We start from the raw sequence: 26523 nt of genomic DNA on the forward strand, positions 1-26523 counted from the left end.
CATACCAATATGACATCTAGCAGCCATACGTTTTACTGATATATGGGAAGTCATGCCCTATTCCACGTGTATGGTGACAACACACTTTTCCCAGGCACCTGACACTACACCTTGCATTGAATGTTCAAAACCTGGTTTGTTTGGCAAATGTATGATTACTGGCTTGTTAGAAAACGGGGATGATGTATCTAAGGGTTTTAGCCATTCTGTTTTGTGGGTAAATGTGACCGCACATAGTAGCCAAGATTCTTATGAACCAGCCATTTCACTAATAGGTGATAACATTAAACACTGCCAAAATACCAAATATGATTTTAATATTCCCAGATTCTTTAAAGTTTATAAAATATTTTGATCAGACCTAAAACATGCTTCTAAACCCTGCACCTCTAATTCAGGCACATAAAACTGGAGGAAACAGAAATAATGTTTTAGTAAGAACCTTAAACAAAAAAGCTCAAGCAGACCATTCTTTCTTGCTGCTACCTTGCATAACAAAGTAACACCATACTGCCCCTTCAGGAAGACATAAAAAAGTCTCATGCTCTCTCACTTTCCTTTTGAATGGCATTTTAGATTGATGTTGTACAGGGGTTTACCAGTATCTATATGTTTACACTTATGAGGGTTTGGTGCCCTTTTAGTGGGGTCTGATCAGTTATTATAGGATTTAACCTATACCACGATAGCCTAGGCATGACAAAAGTGGTAGGAGGGATGAAAAATGCAGAGACGGCAGAAAGATAACCTTTAAGTGTTACCTAGACAAGGCCTTGCTGGGCTAATGAAAGCACAAACAACAGCTCTTCCTACAAGGAGGCAGAAAGTGGATTGATGTTATAGGAGGAACACCAGAAAGAAATGTGTCCAATGGCAGGCATATACAAATGATGTTAAGGAACGCCTGGCTGCCAGGGTGACATCACAGATCTTAGGCTGAAGATCAAAAGTATTCAACTGTCACTGCGCAATCTGCAAGCATGTAAGTGGAGCATGCCAGGTTTGGTGTAGAGCCCTGCCATGTTGCTGTGAAAAGAGGCCCGCCCAAAAGAGAAGCGTGATTCGTGGACAGACGCTCACGCTCAGGAGTTTCGGATACCAAAATCTCCTGCACAAGTCTAGAGCCACTAGGATGATTTGGGCCAGGTCAGTCCTGATCTTCTTTGGTACCGGGGGTAGGAGTAGTATCATTACACAGGCATAAAGGAGTCATGGGTCCCAGTCTACGTAGAGTGTGTCTCCGAGCGGGAGCCGCTTTAGCAACTACAACACGCAAAACCACTGGCACTGTGCATTCACGGCAGTGGCAAACAAATTGAGCCAAGGTTCTCCACATTCGCGAAAGAGACCTTGTACCACTTCCGGGTGTAGACTTCAAGGCATCGAAGACTGATTTAGTCTGCCCTGACATTTAGAAATCCTGACAAGTGCAGCTTATCCAGGAAAGTGTGCTGGCACTCCAGTCAAGTCAGAGGCAGATAGTCTCCTGGCACAGGGTCCATGACCCCATATGGCCCGATTGTTGCAGTACTACATGCAGAAGTGTTGTCCTTGAACACTTGAACCAGCCTTCCCTTGATGAATGGGAGGAAGGCCATTAACACCAAGTGAATCACTTGCAGCACCAGAAGGTTTATGTGGAGTATCTTTGCCACCAGAGACCAGGGCCCTTTGTTCTCCACCTCTCCCAGGTGACCACCCATCCCAGTAGTGATGCATAGGTCACAACCATTAATTGTGGGTTGGAAGGGAGCGGTGCCTGCCATTAACCCATTTGCAATCCAACAACCCCCACTGCCAATCTGTTGCAGTCTCCTCCGAAATCTGGACCAGATCGGAAAGATTCCTCTGATGCTGTGCCCATCGGGGCTTAAGATCCCACTGGAGAGTCTGCATATGCCATCTGGCGTGGTTCACTGACAAGATGTAGGAGGGTATCAAGCCATGAGCCTCCGAGTCTGTCTCAATGAAATCCTGGGGCCAATCCTGAAACGTCAGGATCATAGCCTGTTCATCCTGGAGTCTCCACTCTGGAGGATAGGCAAAATACCGCACTACATCCAGGCTCAGATGAAATGTAGCATCTGAAAAGGAGTCAGGTGTGACTTTGACATGTTGATAGTAAACACCAGCAAATGCAGAAGCTACACAGTAGTCTGAAGGTGGGTGACGACTGCCTGGGACGAGCCGGCTTTCGAAAAACATTCATTGAGTTATGGAAAGACTGGAACCCCTGACCTCCTCAGATGTCCCACAACCTCCACCATCACATTCGTGAACACCTGAGGGGACTGGTGAGGCCAAGAAGAAGCAAAGTAAACAGGAAATGCTCCCGGCCCACAGTGATATGCAGATAATGCCTGTGGGTATGCTGGACGGGGATGAGAAATACACGCTATCCAGTATCTGGGGGCCCAGGCAGACAAGACATGAGCCAAAGTGAGCATTTTGAATTTCTCTTTCCATAGAAAGGCGTTGAGAGGGCTAAGATATAGGACAGGTCAGAGGCCTCTGACTTTTTACGGCACCAGAAAGTACCGGGAATAACAACCAAATAACAACCACGACCTGTTTCTGAAGCTGACACCCTCTATATAGCCAGCAGAGCCAGCACTTCCTGATGGAGAAAGGAGAGATAGTTCTTCATTAGCCGTTTTGGGGATGGTGACGGAGATTTCATGAATGGAAGGGCATAATCCCCCTGCGTAATTTGAAGCACCCATTTTTCGGAGGTTAATTCTTGCCATTGGGACAGGTGATGCCTTATCCTGCTGCCAATGAGATGGGTGTGCTGCATTGATGACCCATTAAAGAGGGTTGGAGGCTGAGGCAGCCAGAGGGGTAAGGGACTGGACAGTACGCTGGATGTGGGCCCAGCATTCTCTGTGGGATCCATGTCCCTGGCCACCAAAGAACTGGAAACCTTGTGGGCCTGGATGGTAAGTTTGGTATTACAGATGCCATGGGAGCCCCGGCCATGGCCACAGAAGGGCCGAAAAGATTGCTGTGTTGCCGGAAACCCAAGGTAAGGCTAAGGGACTTGGCAGTGACGCGGCTCTCCTTTAAGCACTCGAGTGCCATGTCAGTCTTGTCGGGAGCCATCAAAGGGCATATCTATCAGGGATAATTGCATGTCCCCTGAAAACCCAGTGGAACTCAACCAGCCATGGCCACTGAGTGCCACCGTAAAGGCCCTGGCCCTGGTAAGTGAGTCAGTGATGTCCAGTCCTCACTGAATGGTGAACCTAGCTGCGCCCCGGCCATCAACCAATGCCTGATTCAGAATGGCCCAGCTCTCTTCGGGAAGCATGGGCAGCAGTTGCACAACCGAACTTCACAAGGCGTGAGTGTATCGCCCAAAGGACATGCAGTGTTCAGTGACTCCTATGCCAAGCTGGTAGAAGATAATATCCGCTTCCCAAAGGTATATAGTCTATTGGATTCCCTATCCGGTGGAGAAGTAGGGATTGCGCTTGGTTTACCTTGAATTTCTAGGCCCACACCAACAGGTTCTAGGGAAAGGGATGCTGGGAAAGGAAGGCTGGGCATCCGGGGACAAGGAGATATTGGCGGGCAAGCATTCTGTACATGAGGGCAGCGTGCAGGTTTTTACACTGCAGTTAGAAGTCTCTATCAAAAAGAAGGAACAATGACCATTTACCTATGATATTTAATGGCCAAGGGAGGAAAACAGCTGCATGCACGGTTGATATGGTGTTGTGCACTAATTTCTCCCCCCCAAAAAATTTTGTAATCTAGGGAAGGAGGGACAGATTTTTAGTTTGATTTCAGGTTAATCGTTACATACTGATAAGAGACACATTATTATTATTATTAGGCCCGAGATATTTATTGATTCTAGGGTTTTGAGCATAGCAACTTGGTTGTGTAAACCTCACAATAAGTCTAACAGTTGACAGACCTGAATTATGGGCTATTTGTTAAAAATTAAAACGCACACATGGATGGGATCGACTTTAAATTAGTTTGACAGGGCGATGCAATATTTAAAAAACTCACAATCCTTCCAAGGCTTTATATTTCTTTTGAGGAATTCCCCTCACTGCGCATGGTTAATTTTTTTCAAAAAATATTAAATCCATCCTTTATAAATTTATTTGGGCATCCTAGAAGTGAAGGCGCATGCTTTGCTTTTCAAAACTACCAATGGCCCATGGTACTGGGCAGTACCAGACCTAAAATTCTTCTACTGAGCAGCATTGAGAGTTAGGATGTCTTAAGTTTTACGTTGGTCTGTACATGCAGGCTCTTATTATTTACTATTCGAGAAGCTCCCATGAAACACTGCTCTACACTATCTTCTACATCCTTCCTATCACACTGGGTAGCTTTTTATATGTATAGAAATCACGGAGCCGGCTTCTCAAAATACCACAAATCAATCAATATTTGTCTTCTTGGGGCAATTCACACTTGTCGTCGAATTTCCATGATTCTGGTGCTCCACCTAGCAGTAAACTCTATTGCAACAGCTTGATTAGCTTTTCGATAATAAGGTATTCCCCACGTTTCAATTATTAAAAGCCAGGTATGGCATTCAGAAATATGACTTGTTAATATATTGCTAGATAAGAGATTTTGCAACCGCAATCCTGAAGTGATACACTTAGACTGGGTTCCACTTTTGCAGATAATCCTTGCAGAAAAGTGCAAATCTGCATAAGAGTATCTTACAATCTCTTTTGTTATAACTTTGAAGATGACTTGAGTATCGCAGACGATTAATGGTCGTCTCTGTGTTTGAATGTTGATATCGAAGTACAGATATACTCCGTAATTGATGGGCGAATGTTGGATAATGCTGCAAATGTAAAATTGCAGCATTTGAAGATGACCCATGACTTGAATCGTATCTGAAGAAGCTCTATGTATGGAGGATTGCAGTGATTCCTGCTGTACCAGTTGTACACTCCCGGATGCAGTTACAGTGCACATATTATCAACCTGTCTTTCCTTGGAGCAATTCGGGAATCTGATTTTTAAGTAATTTAGGATTATAAAGGGGTGAAGACAGCTCCCGAGTCAAATCTCATTATGTTTTACATAACGACTCACGGTTTACCACGATTAAGGGTGTATTCTTTGCTGAGATCGTGATTGGAGGTTTGTGTATAGCTAAGGGTTGGCTCGATCAAAATCCCTCCTCAGTGGTGGGATACATTTTGGGGTTTTTGTGAAACGTTAATTACGATATTGGAAAGTGGGGATAAGAGAAATGACAACAAACATTATGGACACATGTTTCCATGTGGCTTGATAGGTTTGCTTAGTCAAAGCTACAGTTTTGCACGTTGCACTTTTAATATTTTAAATATACTTTACCATTTAATGAGAGAAGGGGTCCATGATTCCAATGCACCTTTGGTCAAATGATTACTTTGACATTGTAATTCACATTTTATACTACATTTTCCTGTAATTTCTTTTTGAAATCTCAAATTCTTTAATTCTAAGGAAATCACTGATAAGTAATGTGTGCCCTGAATGGCATAATGATTATAGCTTGGGCAATCATTCGGCCTCACTGGACTTCTCCCATTTTGGCCTCAGTATTTAAATATTCCTACGGCATGCATGTACTTGTATTGTTGATATGTTGTGATAATTCTGGTGCTCTCTTTTTCTACCTTCCTATTCATTTTCCGCATTTCTATTGCTTTTTGCATTTTTCTCTTCCCTGCGCTGGGAGGTGTGTTGTAATCTACCTTGGTTCATCCCAGCCTGTTTTCCCCTCCCTCCTGGAATGTTCCTTCTATTGGTGGACGAAGGTTCTACAGCTGACTGAAACCTGTTGATGGTGTAAGATACAATAAATCCTATGTAGCAAGAAGGTCCACGCAGGTTTCTACATACTACTTCCAATTCTACACAGTGTTTTGTCTTTTTAACAGTTTTGTTGGACACTGCGCTATTTGTAACCGAAAATCGTTTTTTCTCCCAAAAAGTGTTTGAATGGTGGGTGTGTTCCGGTTCAATGCAAGGGATGTTGCAGAGCTGTCGTAAGTGAAATGTTTATCCACTTGGATAACTCGGGCACCCTAGTTTTTCTATCAGTTAATCCTCAAAGCAGTAAGCCAGTGTTGATATTTCTATGTACAGAGGATTGCACAACGCCCTTGCTGTGTTTTTTTCAGTTCACCTCTGCCTTTATTTGATGGTCTGTGAGTGATGTCTTTGAAATAAGCAGCGTGCTCCAATTGCTCCTGCCCGGTTACAGCAGTTGCCTAGCAACAGGTGTGTAAAGAGGCCTGGAATGCAGTTGGCACCTTTGTAAATAGGATCCTGTTTCTTGTTTTGTTTCAAGTCTGGGATACAGTGGGGAAGTCCTTCCAATACACTACTCAATCCAAAACCTGATAAAAATCAAACCTAATACGTAACATTGATAAGGAGCCATTCAGTATCAATAATCCTTTACATTTCACGTGCATTTCGGTCACATATATTCAAATCAGTTTGTCCACTTTAATATAGTGCAGCGAGATGTAATCCATTCCCACGCAACTCTTAGGGAGGAGAGCTTTAAACACTTATCAGAAAATAAAATCCGCATTGGGTCAGACTGAAAAAGGGCACTGGAGCAATACATCTAAAGGCATCCTTTTGCAATTCATACCACAACTGCACAGGCATTCTACTATGGAAGATCTTGTTACTTTGCCGGGTACAGTATGTAACATAGTTGAATCAAGTACCGTCGGCCTCATAAGGGCAGCAACTTGACATAGTTGTGCATTACCCTTAAAGTTCTGTCCTGCATATAATCTCAATATGGCATCAAGATGTTTCGAAATTCATGTTGTATGGGTCTTGTCTGCAAATCCACAAATAATCTGTAGCGCCACAAGTGTGCAACAAGACCTACTGTACCCGGTGATTCTTACATCATAGTTTATTTATCCATTATATAAATCCATACTCAACACACTGATAACTCAGCACAGCTTTCAAAGCCCTTAATAACCCAATATCATTTTTCAGCTGGTCTTGAGAGCTGTAAGATTCCATCAGAGCCCCCTTAACTTAACAAGGTGGTTTTTAATTCAGTCTGAAAGGCAAAATCTGTTAAAGAGCTTAAATTGCTGAGCAATCTTTGGGGAGGTTTGTCGAGAGAGCATTACAAAGACAGTGCAAAAAGCAGATTCTGAGAAAGAAAAAGGATTTCCTTCTTGAACTAGGGTTTCATTCATTCTTGAACTAGGGTTTCATTCATTGGTGCAGCACTCATGTTGTCTAGACTGAGCTCCTTTAATTAATGTCTTTATCTATAATAATAGATGATGGTTAATTTACTGGTCATCATGGTTCCGAGAAATTTGGCGCTAAAGGGGAAAGTTGTGGGGAACCCACTGTTGCAAAAGCTATTAGACTATTTAGGATAGGAGATTAAGACCTAGATGAGGAGTAGCAGCTTTGTAAATTCATTGAACCTAGTTGTTAATGAGGTCAATCACCGGAGCCATAGGCTTTCGAGGAAGTGTTGATTATTCTTTAATTCCTTATGGTGAGAGGAAAAGGGGAACAGTGAAATATGGGCCTTTAAATGCAGGTGTACCGGACAGTGTAATGTAGATACATTTAAAAAAGGGTTGCATTTACAAATTTCAGTAGATGTCTAAACGTAGGCTCAACCTTATAGAACTATAAAGTAGTTCCCAGACTTGTAGAGCTCTGTGGGTATAATATGTGCCTCCAATTATACTATATACTTTGCCACAATTTTCTTGATGTATTACCATCCATCGTTGCAAACATCACATTTCTTTTGAAAATGGAGAAATCCTTTACCTGCAACAATAATCCGTAGTGGTTCCCAGAGGTGTCCATATATACATCATGATTTTAACTAAAGCAATCAATTCATTACACTTGGCAAAGGTAATGCCACAATCTACCTTTTATTACCTCACAGACATTCTCGAGTCACATGGTGATAATACATTGATAACCTTTCTGAATGTAGAGACCCAGTCATAATACTCCAAATACGTCCACATTCTGATACATATGTGATTTCTCTGACAACATCTGTTTTTACATAACCTCTGAACCACTCTCATATAAATTCAAATAATATTAGAGAGCCCTGGGAAATTTGTCCTACAATCATTTCATACAGTCATTTTTAGGTCAAAGCCATCTGGTTTGCTAACAACGTCTTGGGGACACTCTGAGAGCTTCCCTGTGAATGCATGCTTTGTGTTTGCACTTTACATTTGCTTGCTTGCTTCCTATTTATTGGCATTATTTGTTTTAACCTGTCCAGCTTGAATATGTTCCTACTGTGGAGCATTGCCTATTAACTGTATTCTTTCAAAAGTGCTCGCTTTCTGTAAAAAGACATTTAAATATTCTTCTCCTCAACTGGTCACATTTGCTGTGCATTCAAAGACAGAGGTTAAATGTCTGGCTCTGCCTTCCAAGGGAGCTTGGTATTTTCTTTTTTTTTTTTTTTTTAACTGTTCAGTTATTCAACCATTGCACCCACACCCTCTTAATCCACAAATACCCGCCCTCCACCCCACTCTGTTACCCACCCTATTGCCTATGCCTATAATAGTTCGCCCACAGGCGAGACCTATTGGCATGGCCAGTGCTTGCTTTTTTTCTTGATATCTCTTTGAAATATCCTGGGGCAAAATAAAGACTAATTGATGTTATCAAATGTACATTTTATAAGATCTTTACTCAATCTTCCACCAAGTACCCTCCTAACCCCAGTCTTCCTAGATTTGGCTCAAAGGAAGATTGTTCATAAAATAGAGTGTAAAGTTTAAATGTTTTGGCATTGGGTATGGTCTACAGATGCACTTGCCTCCTACTGTGTGGGCCTCATTGATCTTATTCAGTCTCCAATCTTTATGTAAAATTCCCTGGTTACAATCCTTTAGGGCGCTTCTGAGGAAATTAGGGCTAGAAATATATTGGAAGGATCCAGAGAAGATGGCTCTGATTTCAAAAGTCAGGATTAAAGACATCTACTGGAAGTTTATCCAGGTTGAATGTGTGACCAAAGCTGAGGGATCCCTTACTCTAGCATTTATAGATTTTAAACCCTAACCTCAATTAGAACCCACTACCGATGAGATCGTCCCAGCTATGGTGCAGAAATTGCTCCTCCAATTTCAATATAATACCCTCCCTACTAGGGCGTTTTGCAGTAGATGGAAATCCCAAGAATAACTTGGTGCAAAGGAGGACCTGAATCCCTGGCTCATTTATGTTTTTTTGTCCTTACTACAAAAACTTGAGGTCCAAGTGGATTGTCCCCCTATGTAAGTGTACTGGTTCTAGACACCACCTAGAGGTGCTTCAAATTCTCCGTACTGACACTAGGAGTGTTGTAGTGTTCTGCCTGGCAAAATTTCCGATGGCCCTATGGAGTCCAACGCAAGAAGTGTATTATGTGACATTTAAATGTATTCAAAAATGCATGATGCTTTTTGCACCATTTCATCTTACGAGATGTATGTATTATGTGACCTTTTATTCTATCAAATGTTGTATTATGGTTTTTGCACCATTTTATCTTTCGAGATGTTTGGTTTTAGGCATTAGGCCCCTATTTTTAATGTTTATTTATGGACTGGGTGCTGATTCTGTTTTAACCCCTACAGCGCGGTGCGGATTACCGCGCTGTGCTGAAGGTTCTATTGCGCGGGCGGGGCCATGACGGAGCGGTTCCGTCATACGCACAGCGCAACCGATGCGCATGACGGAACCGCTCCGTCATGCGCATCAAAGGGGTTAAAATGTTATGTTTGTTGTTCCACGAACCGTTGCGCACATATGGGTCTACATTCGATTAGGAAGGGAAACATTCCTCACAATAGCGTTCCTGTTAAATAGGCCTTTTGTCCCTGTTCTTTTTTTTAAAGAACCAATGCTGTGTTTTAATGTAATTCATTTTTAACTCTTTTGAAATTATGACTGCTGAATTTACAATAATATTGTGGTATGTACTTTCTATGATCCAAGTGATCGAAAATAAAGATGATGATCATGACGACAAATGTACATGAAACTTTAAATTCTCTGGTTTGTCTTCTCATTTTATATGTGCCAATCCTACATGTAAGTGACTAGGTCATATGATAAGTAGAAGAGAGAGAGAGGGTTATTCCCAATATCAAAATGGCGACATCCAATCATATGTACACACTTCAAGATGAAGTTACATCACAAGCATGCTATTTCACAAAGAAACAAAGTTACACAGGGCAGGTGATAGGAACCGAAAGCACAGTAACTGCCAAGACTAAATCATATTTGTCTAAAAAGTTGCTATAGCGCCCGTCTTCATGTCATAACCAAGAGAGTCGTAAACAGGGTTCTAATAACCAGGCACTGATGTTACAGGATTCCCACTGTTTTGGAAATATATTAGAGGGTTAAGGGCAGATCCCCAACAGTTACATTTTTCCTCTGATCTGTCTGTGGCCAATGTAGGCTACTCATTCATAGGTACAGCGTTCAATGGGATACCTAAGGGTCTCCCGGTGGAGGGCAACACAATTAATTTAGCATGACAGCATAATTGTTGACAATATGATCAAATTGGATGCAATATCATCACGGAACCATTCTCCAGGACCCTATAGGCATTTATGTGGTTTTGCCACTGATGTGTAGGAAGCCTGAACATTTTTATCTTCTTTAATACTGGTTTCAGAGAAACTTTTAATCCAACAGCATGCACAATAGTACAAGTCAAATTTCGTATTTCAAAGTTTTTTCCCCACAAAAGCATGACTATATTATACCAAACGTAGTCTATCATTATTTTACTGAATGTTAAATGGTTAGTAATATCTGATATCTGAGAATTAATGGAAAACCAAAACTGGGAAACCACATTAGAGGAAACAAAATCATGGAAAACTAGTTTTCCGAAAAGACATTTTTTAGAAAATACAAAAAAAATAGAAAATTAAAGGAAACATTTTAAAGGAAAGATACTATTAAGGAAAAATATAAAATTACATTAAACTTGGGTGGAGTTTAGGACTACTGTGGGGTTTTGTATTTCAGGGACGGGCAATGTTTAGGGTGATGAGGGATTTTTAGGGGTCAGGAATAATTGGCGTTCGATAATAGAAAGGGTTTTCAGGGTTCAGAGATGGGTGGAATGTAGGGGTGGTGAGGGCTTTTTAGGGTTCAGGATGGAGTAGAGTTTAGGGTGGTGAGGAGTTTTAAGGATTATGGGATGGATGGAGTTTAGCATGTGTGATGCTTTTAGGTTTCAGGAATGGGTGTAGTGTAAGGGTGTAGAAGAGTTTCAGAGTTCATGGATTTAGGGCTGGTGAGGATTTTTAAGGTTTAATTATGGGTAGCAGCTACATTTGTTAGGGTTCAGGATGGGGTGGAGTTTAGAGTGGTGAGGGGTTTTAAAGATTCAGGGATGGGTGGAGTTTAGCTGTAGAAAGGAGTTTTAGGGTTCAGGGACTTAGGGTCATGAGGAGTTCTTATGGGTCATGGATAGCTAGTGTTTAAGGGCGGTGAGAGATTTATGGGTTCAGAAATGGGTGAAGTTTGGGTGTGCCAAGGTGTTTTTAGGGGGATGGGTGGGATTTAGCCATAGAAAGGGGTTTTTATGGTCAGGAATGGCTGGAGTTAGGGGAAGCGAGTGAGTGTAGTTTAGGTGTGGTCAAGGGTTTTAAGGATTTAGGGATGGGTGGGGTTTAGTTGTAGAAAGGGTTTTTTTAGGGTTAGGAATGGGGAAGTTAGGGTGAGTGCGGTTTTGGTGTGGTGAGGGATTTTAGGGGGCAGGGATTGATGGTGTTTCAGGGTTGTGAAATGTCAGCGATGGATGGTGTTTACGGGTGGTGATGGGTCAGCCAATTAAAAGCATCTGAAGTAATTGTTTGACAATGTAAAATATATACATATGAAATAATGTCCCCTGAAGTAAACCACTGAAATAAATATCTCGGATAAAACTGTTTATCGAATAAAGACCTGCAACCATTACATGTACACTTAACAAATAAGCATTAAAAAGCCAATTTCAACCAAAAAGACATTCTATGAATTGGTTTCCATGAAAAAGTAAATGCCATCCATTCTGAAAATGTTCAATAAACAGTTTAGATGGAATGGTTTCTCAGCAACGGTATTCCAGGAAATCGTTTTTCTATGAAATCACATACAATGGAGTTTAGGCTAAAATATGCTCACAAAAGCCTTAAGGTACTTTTCATTATCTAATTGAGAGCAATCCACCTTCATTCAGTAACTCTTGGTTTCGGATCACTATTTCAAAAGGCCTTTGTAGAACATGTAAACATGTCATTTACAACTGAAAAAAAGCAATAGCAAACCGATTTATTGTGGGCATCCAGGGCCTTAAGGGAATGTCTGATTTTCTAAAATAGAGATTAAGACATGTTTCCGACCGGTCATAACAGAAAATGAAAACTAATACAAGAGATGTAATTTTACAAACACCCTCAAATAAATTTAACTAGTGAATGCTTCTGTGACTCGCATATCGCTATCATTTTAGTACAAAAAATTAGATCAAATAACGATTATTGCTATTTAGTAGGAAAAAAACAAAAGCAGCAACTTAATAGTGGGATATAGCAGTACCTCGTCCAGGAGTTTTGTCTTTTGCACGATCTGCTTGTTGAGAGATGTTACTTTTCGGCGATGCTGTTGTGTTGCTCCTAACTTTTCAGGGCGCTCTTCTGCAGAAAGTTCGGATTGCTTTAAAAGAAAAAATGAATGTTGTAAAAATGTACTGGCTTTTGTTAAAACAGCAAATTACTTGACATATGAATACAAGAAACCACATTCATTGATGGATAAAAAGACATTGGACAGGAACTGTAGACAAAATGTGTGCATTAAGGAGAGTCCCTCCAATGGGAGCACCTGAATGTGTTTCTACGTGGCGGCAGCTGAGGTTCTACGTCAAACCCCTGTGGGGTTGGCTGCACGGGAGATAGTGCACATGGCCTGGCCGCAGTCAAACTCGCTGTGCACAGCTAGTGCAGTGTGCAGAGGGAGGCTGGGCGGAGGGCGAGTATAGGCTCTGTTTGCTTGAATTCATTATATTTGAACCCACAAAACCATTCTGAATGTGATCCATACAACCCCAACGTCCACTGCACTCCCTTTGTTAAAATGAAAGTATAAGCAATGCGGTCCCCCACTGCTCAAGTCTAAAGTGAATTTGCCTTTGAGAAGAAAGAGCTTCTCCCACGCCCCCTCCCATAGCGCTCACCCATCACTATCTCCCTAGTAATGGGCGCATAATCAGAAATGACTGTGTCCTAAACCAATGGTGTATATTGTGCCTTGTGAATGAAATATGCCTATGTGAGAATATAGCCTAGGACCACAAGAGAAGAAATGCTAATCTAGATCAGTGGGGACATTTCCCTCTATAAAGGCTTGGAACTTTTAGGAAGCTCCTTGGCATCATTCCCCGTGTTTTGCCCACCCAGGGATCTATGTTGGTTTTCCGTACCGTAATGCAATTTTTTTCTTGATGTCATGCCATGTTAAACAGCAGTTAGCACTGCTGCGCAACATGTCTAAAAAAACATTGACAAAGCCAATAGGTTTTGCATTGGCAAGATTTAGTGGCTTCCCCAAAGCTTGTTCGATGAGAGTCAGAAGTGACCACCCCGGTAGACACACTATTAGACGCATACCAGTACAGAAACTGAATGTAGATGTTAGTGGCAAGCAAAGTCTCCACTCCTAATGCTTGATAATAGTATTCACTCATACTGTGTCATAAACAAGCCAGAACCACAATTTACATTCTGCTTTAGAGTTAAAACTTTCAGCTACTGTACTGCACACCCCTAATTTAACAGGCGTAGCCCTGTCTATTGCAGATTTTTCAAATCAAGAGGGGACTGAAGTGGTAGGGAAGGGGGACAGACCCTGGGCAAGAAAAGGATTATATATGATCCTTGGAAAAATATCAGCTAAAAAAGTGCTGTGGTTTTAGTGAAAGAAACAAAGTGGCAGTGAGCAACTCTGTAATGAGCCATCAGTAATGTATGTTTTTACTCACGTCCTGGCTGGAGGTAGGTGTCAAAGTAAGGGTGGGGCCTATAGGGCTTAAAATAACTATCAAAGTCCCTCCACCATTTCTGATAAAGGATCACACTGTGGAAAATGTGCACTTTTCTGGAGTCTAGGCTGCTACTAATGTGGTCAATCATGTATGGCATTGTTAACTGAACAGAACTTCAAAGTGAGTTGTTAAACATGTTCAGAGCTGCAACCTTTACATAAATATTATAATTCTGGGAAGCCCCAATGAATTATTTATGGGAATGGTGGTCAGCTTTAAAACTCCGAAGACCATTGGTTTATTTACATGTCATCATCATTAGCAAATATCTTTTTCAGACAACTTGCCAAAAAATATTAAAACACATACAAAGCAAAATATAAAATGTATTTCAAAATTCAAGTTACAGACACAAGCTAGCATACCTTTAAGTACAAGGCATAAGGATGTATAGCTGTATGCATGCATGTAAATGTAACATCAGTAAAATACAGATCAATGTTGCATAAAAATTACAAGTAAGAATTAAATTATTTAAATTAGGCAATATTTTATTAGAACAATTTAATATGGCAGAAATTCAATTGCATTTGCCTTTCTAATACAAGATTACCGTATATAATTGCCCATGCAAAAATGGATCTTCATTTATGAAGAGCCTTGACACCCACACAATGCCTCCTTCCCACTGGCTATATTTAGTTGCCAAGAATTAGAACAAGCCACATTTTTAAACAGCAGGAGTTTAACGGACTGAAAATGGTGGATTTATCTTATCAGCACAGTTACAATTGTATTTTGTTTCAATATCCAGCAAATGCGTTAAGTGGGATAATTCCAGGTTTAAAATTAACATAGAAGCAAAAAAGACAACTAGGTTAAGCAACCAACTACACCCATTATCAGGAGACTCCTTAAATGTTGTGATTTACAGAAATGTAGAAATTTCCATCTCTATCAGCCTTATTTCAACATATACCCACTATTCTGTGCAAATATTCTCAAACAATACTTAAGAGCACACTGGTGAGTCAAGCCCTAAGTTTTTTCCTCTACATCCTTTGTTTAATGTTGATTTCACAAATTCATCTTCACCTCTACAAGCCTCTATCATATCGACGCCAGTCACATTGCCCAACGTGCATTCTTCAACTAAAATTAGTCACTGATTTTATATTTTATTTTAATCACAGGTGCATCCTTTTCTTTTTTTATCATATTAACCTGAAGGTTATTTTCTGGCATATGCTTGCCTCTGACTAGTTGTGTTGCTCTGTCATATTACTACATGCACTCCTCGTTATTTTGTTTTAAATCTCTAGCTATAAAGGTGTTAAAGAAATCCAAGTGAGCCATAAAAATAACTATGATGTTTACCACTTTTTCATTACTAATGCGGTTATTCATCAGATAAATGACTTTCATATTAACAGTCTTCATCCATTAACAATATAACTTGACAAGATTTCGTGAAAATAGGTTTCTAATTATGAAAGACTGCCTTTAGTTAAAATATTGATCGTACTATTTGAAACAGACTTAACATGAATCAGTGAAATATGCAGAAAGTGTTCTAAATATTCTAGAAATACATTTCCCATGTGTTTTGACCTATCTGACTCACGCTCATTTAGAATTCATTTGAAATACTAAAATAAGATTATGATCTTTTCTTCCTTTTTATAATTTATTTAAAAATTATAAAATGGCAAAAAAGATCCAACATCTTATTTTAGACTATGTGGTTTATCTCATTCATTCATTTCTGAACAAATAGAATTTAACTCATTTTCTCAAACTGTTAATTACAAAAAAGACAATTAAATTAGTATCATTTTTCAGCCATCTGTTTCCAGTTTCAGAAAGCATTTCTCAAAAATGATCCAATTTATAACCATTTGCAATACATTTCATATACTGCAGAGAGGCAATAGCAACTTTGCAGTTATAATTAGGATTCTGTTCAGCAATTAAGATATGTTTAGTTTCTTTGTAACTTTGGCAACAAATCTGCACAAAACAATCAAATACTGTTCATCGCAGGTCAAGTTGTGTATAGAAGCAAATAGGAGTTGGGAATATAAAAGAGGGTGATAAAAAAGTGGCATTTTCCCATATTTACTCCCAAAGGAAACTCCGTTCTCCCGGACACCAAAGTTGGCATCAGGCTATAACTTTTCATATAGTAGTGATATTACTAGGTTTGGCATACATCTGTTTGGTAGTTATGAGAGTTCTGTCTTACAAAGAGATGTTGGCGAGCGTTAATGGGTTAACCTGCGCAAGACTTCTGTATGTCTTGTATTCTGGTTTGCAGATTATTCACAGACCTTTGAATCTTTTGAGGGTAATATATTTTAAGATTGAAGCATTCTTTTTTCTAGTCAATGTGGGAATCGCAGATCCTCGGAGGATTCATGGACCTGGTCATTATGGTGCCTGGAAGCCACTGAAAATGTTTGCTGTGGTGTCCATTACAGGATGCCACTCACCAAAGCCTGCATTCTGAAAAACATGATTACAGGATAGGGTTCCATCGTTCGTTTTACACGTGAAGTTTGTGGGTGGTCCTTGTGAAGCTAATACTGCCATGAAAAGTTTTTAAAAAAGATAAACTAACTGAAAAAAATTTAGATCCAATTCCGAGTCTACAGATCTGTGACTTAAAAAAAAAAAAAAATCTATTTTTACTTTTTTGCTAAAAACGTGAACAAAAGTTGACCAAAGAAAAAACACAGTGCAGCTATCCGTGCCAAAGACCTTGCACAATGGGCACTATGGAGCCTGTGGTTAGCTTATTAAATGGCCATTAGCCAGACCATTCACCAAGAGCAGTAGATGAAAGAGAGCATATGGTCATGAAAGAAAGCAGAAATTCACCCCAACTTGCTCACTTATGATTAGTTACACAACCGTAACTCGTGGTCTTGCCATGAAAACCATAACCTGCACACCACATGCACAGGTCATCACCTCACAATATTTAAGCCAATAATTCACAAAACTTACCAAATATCACAATGTCATTTATAACCCAACAAAGAAATGACTGTTTATCAACATAGCCATCCATTCATAATAACATAACTCTACATGTGTATTTACAGCGCATGTTCACCCAGAAGGGTATCTTGGTGCTGAATAACAGATGTTGATTGTTACCTAACTCAATAGTACTCATTTTATCAACCTCTGAAGGATGAAAGACTGACGGGATTAGAACCTATGACCATGAGGTCATCAAACACAGGCCCCTACAGTGGACGCATTAGTCCACTAAGCCACCAGACCCGGCATTATGCCAGTGGTAAGGTGATATGTAATCTATTCAGCAATGTCATATGTAATGTATTCAGCAATGTCATTTGTGTCATGTGTGATGCCATCCGTCATATGCTTAAGGTAACAGGGCATTTGGTGGGCAAGTTACGGTTTCATGGCAGGACACGAGCTGTATAGTTTGTGTAGCATAACTGGACGATATAAGGCAGTTTTTATGGTCTAGCTTATCAGCGCAGCTGTTGCCAGACAACGATGTTATACTCAATCAGAAGAAGGGCTTGGCTCCGCCAACATGTCAGGAGCCAGGTTTACAAGATTTTAATTGAGCATATTTTGCAAATATGTTTTCCGCTGCCCTTCAACCCCCCCCCCCCCCCTCACAGGCACCGACCATAAATTACCAAAACAACTTATTTTACATATTCCTCCTTGAGTCCCCCCCAAGCGTAATGTGTTGGTATGACAACCATGTTTGTCCTTCTTTGCCGTTTACATAATCCAACTCATCGATTATTCTGGGGTCACCTGCTGCACAGGCTCCCTGATTCCGCCTCCTTCGCCTCTGACCTTTCGCAGCTTCTTCCACTTTCCCACCTGCCCTTTTTGTAGCCTAGCTGGACAGCGCAACTGTTGCCAGACAATTAAGTGACGATACTCAGCAGGAAAGGGGTTTTGGATTCATCCACATGTGGGGAGCCAGGTGTACAGGGGTTGATTAGCCATACGTTGTGTGCTCCATTTGACAGAGTGTGTGCACATGCGTCATGACGCTGCGGCATTGAAGGGAAACCCTCCAAAAGGATGGCAACGGTCTACAGAGGCCCTTTGCATGCAACTTGTGTTCTCTAATAAAGTGCAGCATTTGCTTTCTCCTCCATGCGCACTATTAATTTTCCTAGAATCTCTGCATTTACGCTTCCCTGGCATGGGAGAAACGAGTTGCTGTGAAATGTATGAAGTGTGTTAAGGGGACTGTAGGGTGCAGTCTAGCAGCCGCAGACTACCCCGAGAGGGGGCATACAGGTGGGCCCACGTCCCTCTGCTAATCTTATTTCACTTAACACGAGTGTGATCGCATTCTTTCTATCTCCTCACTCTTATCACCATTTCAAGTCCTGCTTCTGCTCCTTTGATTTTTTCAATGCACTGTGGGCATGCAGCATTTAACTCCTCCCCCTCTAAAACTCTTCTTTCGTTCTAACAGGAGAAATTCTGTAGCCCAGCCAGAGCTTGACGATCTGAAAATACTCCATACAGCATCGCATTAGGCTTGAGTGCCTGCAGTCAAGGGAAAAATACTGCTTTGTAAGAGAAACACTGCAGTGTTTTCACTAATTGTAAATTCTACACAATGCAAACTATTCATACACACATATTGGTGCGGTCTTTTCTATGGAAACATATTTGAAAATATTAAAAAGAAAACAGTCTTAACACATTACCATTTGGTTGACCCAAATTCTAGGTAACGTAAAAGCTCTTGGTAATAAAGAGCAGGAGATAACAGCATGTTGTACGCAGTCCATTTGTTTACCTATTCAATGTCTGTGTGAATATTTGTGGCTAAGTGCCTAAGCCTTCAAAAACCTTGTGTGTAATTTACATACTTATCCCTCCACTATACTTTTCAACCCATATAACAGATACACATGTCCCCCGCTCGAATACATTTCATATTTCCCTATACTAAATCCCCAATAATCCTTTCTGGGTTTCGGAGTAGCGTGCTAATCGCCGAAAACCGCTTCAATGCCTCTTCTGGGGTAGTAAGCGCTAAATAAATGTAATTACAATTACTATGTGTAAGAGCCCACGATAGTTAGAAAGTTGGGATAATGGGGGGGAGCGCGCACGGCGCCAACACGATGGCTGCCTAGCCCTGGAGCTCCAAATCGCGGGTGAAATGTTGCGGTGATTTTCGCAACTCAAAACTCTTTGGGCATTGAAATAGAGAGTTTCATGCAGTGGAATTGTTCATGAACACCCTCATATGTCGCCTATGGGTGTATTTGCTGTTTTTTGGGGTAAAACCTCTTTTATTTGTTCTCACTCCTTTGCGGCCGCCACTTTGATTTTCTCTATGAGGCTTTCCTTGCCTCTCGCCTCAGATATTATGCCACATTCCTGATTTTTGATAGAAATTACTATTTTCCTGCTTTCTATGCCTGACCAGACCTATTTTTCAATTTTATTAGGAGGATTCTTTGTGTTTTGAGCTGCTTGCACAATTAATTGTGGAGCCTACCTCACACAGTGAGACATTGCAGTTTTTTGCTTGGTGTTTTTCTTTGCTCTCACGCAGTTTTTCCTTCCCTGCTCTATGGGGAGCAACAAGAAATTATTACTTACACAAAAGAGATCTACAGTTCATTCTCCAGTGTTAGTATCTTCTTCTTCTGCTCCTGTATCTAAGGACACTATCATTATGGCGCAATCCAGCTCTTCAAAGTCAGCAACTTTGACGCCCTTGTCAATTAAATCGCAAACTCCAGCTTTTGCTACTAAACACCTCAAACAGGACCCTCCCTCTCCACCAAAGTCTGCTTCTCAGATATCTCTGGACACAATCTTTGAGGAAATTCGCGCTTTGTGCCCTTTTATTGAAGAGAATAACTCCTGCTTACAGACTATGGCACCAAATGGGCTTCTATGGATTCTGGCATTTCCACAGTGGAACAGCAAGTTGATGAACTTCAAAATGTCTCCACAAAATTAGTTGCCCTTGAGAAGGAGGTCATTTGGTTCAAGAAATCAGCGGAGGACCTTGAAAACAGGAATAGGCGCAATAATCTATGCTAATATGGTCTTCCAGAGAATTTAGAAGGTGATGATCCAGTTCCCTTCTTCAACAATGTTCTCATAAAGCTGCTGGACCTCCCTGCATCTACAAATCTGAATATTCAGAGAGCCCACAGGTTAGGCCCCCGTCTGTCTTCATCAGCTGCTCCTTCCAAGCCACGAGGTGTGATTTTTCTATTTTTGAAATTTACAGACTTGCTACTGGTTTTATATGCAGCTAAACCCAAAAAACAGCTTGTCTGGTCAGGCGCTAAGTTATTTCTCTCTCACAATGTTTCCTCTGCAACGGCTAAATGGCGGAAAGAATTTTTGGATCTTTGACCACCTTTGCGCACAGTTGGAGCTCGATATGGACTTTTTCACCTGTGTTTAGACAAGGTTACTTACCAAAACAAGACTTCCACTTTTGAGGAGCCGGCAGAATTGAGGAAATTAATTCATTCGCACTCTGCATCATCAATGGATGTCTCTGGTTCTCTATCTTCCACATCCTCCATACCTTGACTTTCTTCTCCTCTGCTTCAGATTTAATTCGCTTGGTTTTACTTAATGCTTTTTATCTCTGCAGGTTATTGTTTATAATTGTATTGTATGACTGTGTTGTATCATTTTGTTTTCACCTCCTCTATTTCTCTTATGTCCTTCTATTTTTCTAGATAATTTCTTGTCTTCTAACGCATTTCTTTCTTTGTTTCCTGTTTATCGCCTATGTTCCCCGCCGTGGTGCTCCCTCCCCGGTTGGTTGTGCTGTCCTCCTTGTGTCGCCACTCCCCGCACTTATTTTTGTCTTCCTTAAAAGGTACGTATCACAGTCATCCCCTTTATGTTCTCAATTTGCATTCCTATATTGCATTAAATGGTTGTCATGTGCTGTCTTCTCTTATTATCTCTTTTTTCTCTCTTCTCCTTCTTCAGTCCTTCTCCCCCTTCTTCCTCCTTCCTCCCCTTTCCCTCCTTTTCTCTAATGTTGTACTTATGTATGGCTTGTAAGTTTGATTGTAGTATTCATTGCATCTTTGTTAATATTGCATGTTTTGTTTTTGTTGTTGTTCTTTATGTATATTTGACGATTTTACATTCAGAGTTATTTCTTGGAATGTGAAAGGTTTCATTAACCCTATTAAGAGACAGAAAATTCTATCACATCTTGCCTCTTATAACCCTGACTTGGTCCTTCTACAAGAGACCCATCTAACAGAAACTGAGGCATTAAAATTGAAGAGAGGTTGGGTTAGATCAGTTCTATTCTCTCCCACTTCTAATAAGAAAAATTGTATTATAATTCTATGCCATAAGAAACTGAATTGTAAAATTATTTCGCAAGAAATTGATACAGAAGGTAGATGGTTGTTAGCTAAGTTGTTAATTAACAATATTTCTTTGACTGTTTTTAATGTTTATCGTCCCACTCATCCTGATTGTTCCTTTTGGCCTCTGATCACACACAAATGTATTCAATTTAGAGATGATTACTTTATTCTAGGGGGTGACTGCATGCAAGTTGTTGACCCTTTTCTAGATTGCCAATCACAGACACGCTTCAACCCTCATAAGTCTAAAACATTTTCTTGACACTATTTCCCAAACACATCTTGTTGATTCTTGGAGACGCACTCATCCTGATTCTCTTGACTTTTCTTTTTTCTCTTCTCCTCATAATTCCCTCTCTCGTTTAAACTATATTTTTCTCTCTCAATCTTTATCTCAAAACGTATTATCCTCCTCTATTGAGCCTATTGTTATTTCTGATCATGCCCCAATTATAACTGACCTTGACTTACTTCCATCACATCCCAGGTCCTCCCGTTGGCGTTTCAACAACTCTCTTCTACTTGACCCACTTTCCTCTTCTTCTTTCATCGCCTTTGCTAATGCATTTTTTGACCTAAATAACGATCCTAGCTCCTCCCCCCAGATAATTTGTGATTCCTTTAAAGCCACTGCAAAAGGGCTTCATTATAGACTTTGTCTAAAAAAACGTTTCCTTAAACAACATAAAGCTACCTTGGCCCACATTAAAGCTTTAGAGCGAAAATGCTATACTTCATCGGATGACGAGGACCTGCCAGCTCTGATTCGCGCTAAATTGGCATTCAATAAAACTTCGACTGATAACACCTCTTCTATACTTCTCCGTAGTAGTGCTCGTTATTACGGAGGTCATAATAAAGTTGGAAATTTTTTAGCAAATTACCTTAAATCCGGTAAAGACTGTACGCTGATTGACTCTATTTATTCTTCTGCTGGTTCTCTTCTGCATAAGGATCAATATATTCTTAACAAATTTAAACTATTCTATAAGGATCTTTACACCCCGGAGTCCCCTCTCTCTAGTTCCATCATTCAATCCTATCTTGATAATTTACCATCCCCATCCAACCCTCATCTTGACCTTTCTGATCTTGAGGGTGACTTATCCCTTAATGAACTTTCCTCTGCTTTAACCGCTTTAAAGAAAGGGAAAACTCCTGGCCCGGATGGTTTCTCAGTTGAATTTTATTTGCATTTTTCTAACTTACTCCTTCCTAAACCCTTAAATCTTTTTCACTCTTTCTTTCTCTCTGGTAAAACAGAAGGTACTTTTCAAGAAGCCACAATTTGCCTTATCCATAAAGTGGGACGAGACCCTATGTTTCGCAAAAACTATAGGCCGATTTCCCTGGTTAATGTTGATTATAAACTTTTTGCCAAGACACTTGCTTTACGTTTAGATCCTCTTTTACCTCATTTAGTTGGTAAGGAACAATGTGGTTTTGTCAGAGGCAGGTTGACCTCGGATAATTCTAGGCTCTTTCTTAATGTTTTAAACAAAGTTCCTTCCCTCTCCACATCCTTAGCGGCCATTTCTGTCGATGTTGAAAAAGCATTTGATGGAGTAGATTGATTTGAAATGGCATGGTTTTGGTCCCAAATTGACTTCTCTTATATCTTTATTATATTCTGCCCCCAGAGCTTCAGTACTAGTTAACGGCTGTATTTCATCCTACATTCACCTCCAACGTGGAGTCCGTCTTCTTTTTGTTCTTGCTCTTGAACCCTTCCTATCCTCAATCCGTAATAATGTTTCCATTTCAGTTTTTTTGTATGGTGACCAACATTTAAGACTCTCTGCTTACGCAGATGACATCCTACTCTTCATTTCTGATCCCGAAACATCCATTCCCCCTTAATAACATGAATTTACTTCCTTTTCCCTTGTCTCTGGATACAAATCAATTCTGATAAAACAGAAATTCTCCCTCTCACTAAATGTTGTCTTCCACATTCCTTTTCTTCCACTGGATTTGCATGGAATAGCTCTAAAATCAAATATCTAGGTATATGGTTATCCAACTCTATTGCCTCTTCTATTAAATTGAATATGACTGTGATCCTGTCTCGGATTGACAAATTACTTTTCTCTTGGAATCCTCTTTCTTTCGTGGTGGGGTTGGTTGGACTCAATAAAGATGATGATTACTCACATTTTGATTTATACTCTTTCTATGCTTCCTATCCACATTCCCGCCTGTTATTTTAAACAAATTGATTCTTGTCTTTCTAAATTTCTTTGGCGAAATAAAAAACCCAGGATCTCGCTCTCTTCTCTTCGTAGGACAAAACCTAATGGAGGTGTAAATTTCCCTAATTTTCGCTTGCATCATAAATCACTTTGTCTTCGCCAGGCCTCCAAATGGCTCCTCTCTGACCTTTCCTCTTTTACTCCCCTGTGGCTTTCCATTAAGCATACCTTATCATTACCTTTCTCTTTAAAATAAATTTTAGCGTTTTCTGCCAAAACACCTCTTACCTCCCTATCCTTGTTTAAACACACTTGTTCCCTATTGAAACCTTTGATACACCCCCATCCTATCTCTAGAGAATCCTTTTTAGATTCTCCTATTTGGCAAAATTCCCTTATTACTATTAATGGCAGAACCATCCTTTGGAACTCTAGGAGATCACGGGGCAGAATCTGGGTAGAGGATCTTTTTGGTGGTCTATCTCCTTGCCTATTTCCCCAATTTCAGACCACTTTTCAATATCCCACTCCTTCCTACAGAAATTTACCACTCTAATGACGGTCATTCTTGATATTTTCTATTCTCTCCCATCCTCACTTCTTCCCCCAGTTCCTAATTCTCTTCTCAAGATTCTTCTCTTGCTGCCTAAAGGTTCTCCTATATATAAATACTTCTCAGCCCCTAATCCAGAACGTATTAAAACTAAATTGGAACTTTCATGGGAATCTGACCTGGGATGTAAATAGTCTATCATTTCCTGGGACAAACTTTGGTCCCGTTCTCTCAAAATCTCTCGCTCTGCTTCTCTTACTCAATCGATGTTCTTTCTCTATCATAGACTTTATCTTACTCCCACCTCTATCGCTAAATTGTCTCACTCCACTAATACAAAACAGTTGGACCTGTGGCTCCTCTAATGCCGACCTTCTTCACCTTCTCTTCCTTTAACTCTCGGTCTCTACTTTTTGGGAGAAAGTTTGGTCGTATATTTCTCATCTATTTAATATTTCCATTCCTTATTCCATTCCCTTTCTTTTCTCTGGAAGTCTCTCTGATTCCTTAGACCTTCTTCCTCACAAAAATGGTCTGTTCGATCTTATGCTCGCTTTAGCTTTCCAACACATCACTCTCAATTGGAAAACACTCAGGAAACTCTCCATGCTACACTGGTGGAACAGTCTTTGTCATATGCACCGACTTGATATTGCTTTTGCCTCCTCCTGTAAACCATTGGTCAATAGAGATCTTTTTTGGTTACCTCTTACTACTTATTTAGATCATTTAGTATTAATAGATAATTCCCGTGTAAATACTGAAAATTTTAAACCTCCTTGAATGTTTATTTTCTTTGTTCCTTGCCTTTCAATGATTTTTGACACACTATATATATATTAGCTTGATTAGCATAATCTCTCTTATTCCGATGTAAGATGCAGTTTCTCATTTTATCAGTTTTGGAATGTGTAACTTCCTCTCCTCCCTCTTTTTTACTCTTATTCCCCTCCCTCCTCTTATTCACTTAAAAAATGTAAAAATAGCGTTCTCTTCTTCTTTATATTAACCCCTCATATTTTATTGCAGTATTTTGTATCACTGTTTTTGTTTGTATTGTTATTTGAATAAAGCTTTCAAACTTAAAAAAAAAAAGTTGTGATAATACGAAATGGCAGAGAAATGTCTGAATGAAACAGAGGCAATAAGAACGGTGATGTGATTTGTACACGTTGATACTCTCTTTCCGTCTCAGCACACATGCAGAGATTCAGACAACTGTTTGTCCATAAGTCTATCCATCGTATCTGGTATGGGGGAAAGGAGTTCCCTGGGCGTAGATCCCGTCTTTATCAGTGCTCACATCACCCAAGCATAGAGAAGATTGACGTGCCCCTCTGCCAGACTTGCCTTTACTTAATACTTAGAGGATGTGGTGACTCTATGGCTAGAGCTGTCAATAGGGGAACCAGGTTCGACTCCCAACGTCGGCTTAATATTCTCAGCAAATCACTTAATCTCCCGTGCCTTAAACAAGAGGAATCTGACCTTGTGCAACATAACCAGTGAAGCACTCCAATGCCCTTGGGCAGCGTTCTCTCTATATAAAACTGCAAAAAAGCACAAGTTGACTGCATTTGATTTATCCCTTGCTCGACTTACACACTCTCACCCCATTGTTTATGCATGGTACTTGAAGGCTACTGCACCTTGCCATGCCCATGTCCTCAATCTCTACAGTCTAAGTTATCCACAGGATCAGCAGTGTCAGTAGCTCAGTGAAAACCCCTAGACATTCCTTCATAACCCCGCACTGGGCCGACTCCCAAAATTGCCATGCATGTGATTCTTTACAAATATTTTCCCATATAGTTTGCCAAACACGTGTGCGTCTTGTTTCTAGTAGTAGCTTTTGGCTGCAGTTTATTTTGCATAACATGTATGACTTACTTTTTGCATTACTGTACCGTGGTCATAGCCCACTATAACCAGGCCATGAATCAACGTTTTTAGGGGTTGTCATAAATAATGATCACAAGCTCATAAATCATAGACATGACAGTTCATTAATCAATCCATTTAGTAGTCATAAATCATTTTGACAGGCTCTTTAATCACTTGGCAGATCATAACTCACAACGGCTGACCGGTCATAAATCATTTCTGACATATCGCAATCACGTTCTGTTACCTGCTTGCCATACTTGTGACACCTCTTAGTTTGGTCAGGCCATCATACATGCCGTTTTAATGGGTCATAAAGTTCCCACACCGATTGCGCTGGGGAAGTTGCCTCTCTCTGCAGTTAGGCCCCAATCGCCACCTTTTTTGTCCATTTTGTGCCCTGACAAGCAGGTACTGGTAAAGTAACTTTGCAATTTCGGCCCGTGC

General features: G+C 40.4%; 1 protein-coding gene across 2 annotated transcripts in view; it reads right to left on the reverse strand.

Moving 5' to 3' along the window:
- CCDC93 (CCC complex scaffolding subunit CCDC93) overlaps nt 1-26523 on the reverse strand; it is a 1072960-nt gene that overhangs the window by 671131 nt on the left and 375306 nt on the right. For both annotated transcript variants that reach the window (XM_085647463.1, XM_085647464.1), the window contains exon 12: nt 12613-12729. In XM_085647463.1, the coding sequence (XP_085503589.1) occupies nt 12613-12729 (117 nt within the window). The remainder of the gene's footprint in view (nt 1-12612; nt 12730-26523) is intronic.

The sequence above is a fragment of the Triturus cristatus genome, chromosome 3_2 (genome assembly GCF_964204655.1).
Source record: "Triturus cristatus chromosome 3_2, aTriCri1.1, whole genome shotgun sequence".
Taxonomy (NCBI): Eukaryota; Metazoa; Chordata; class Amphibia; order Caudata; family Salamandridae; genus Triturus; species Triturus cristatus.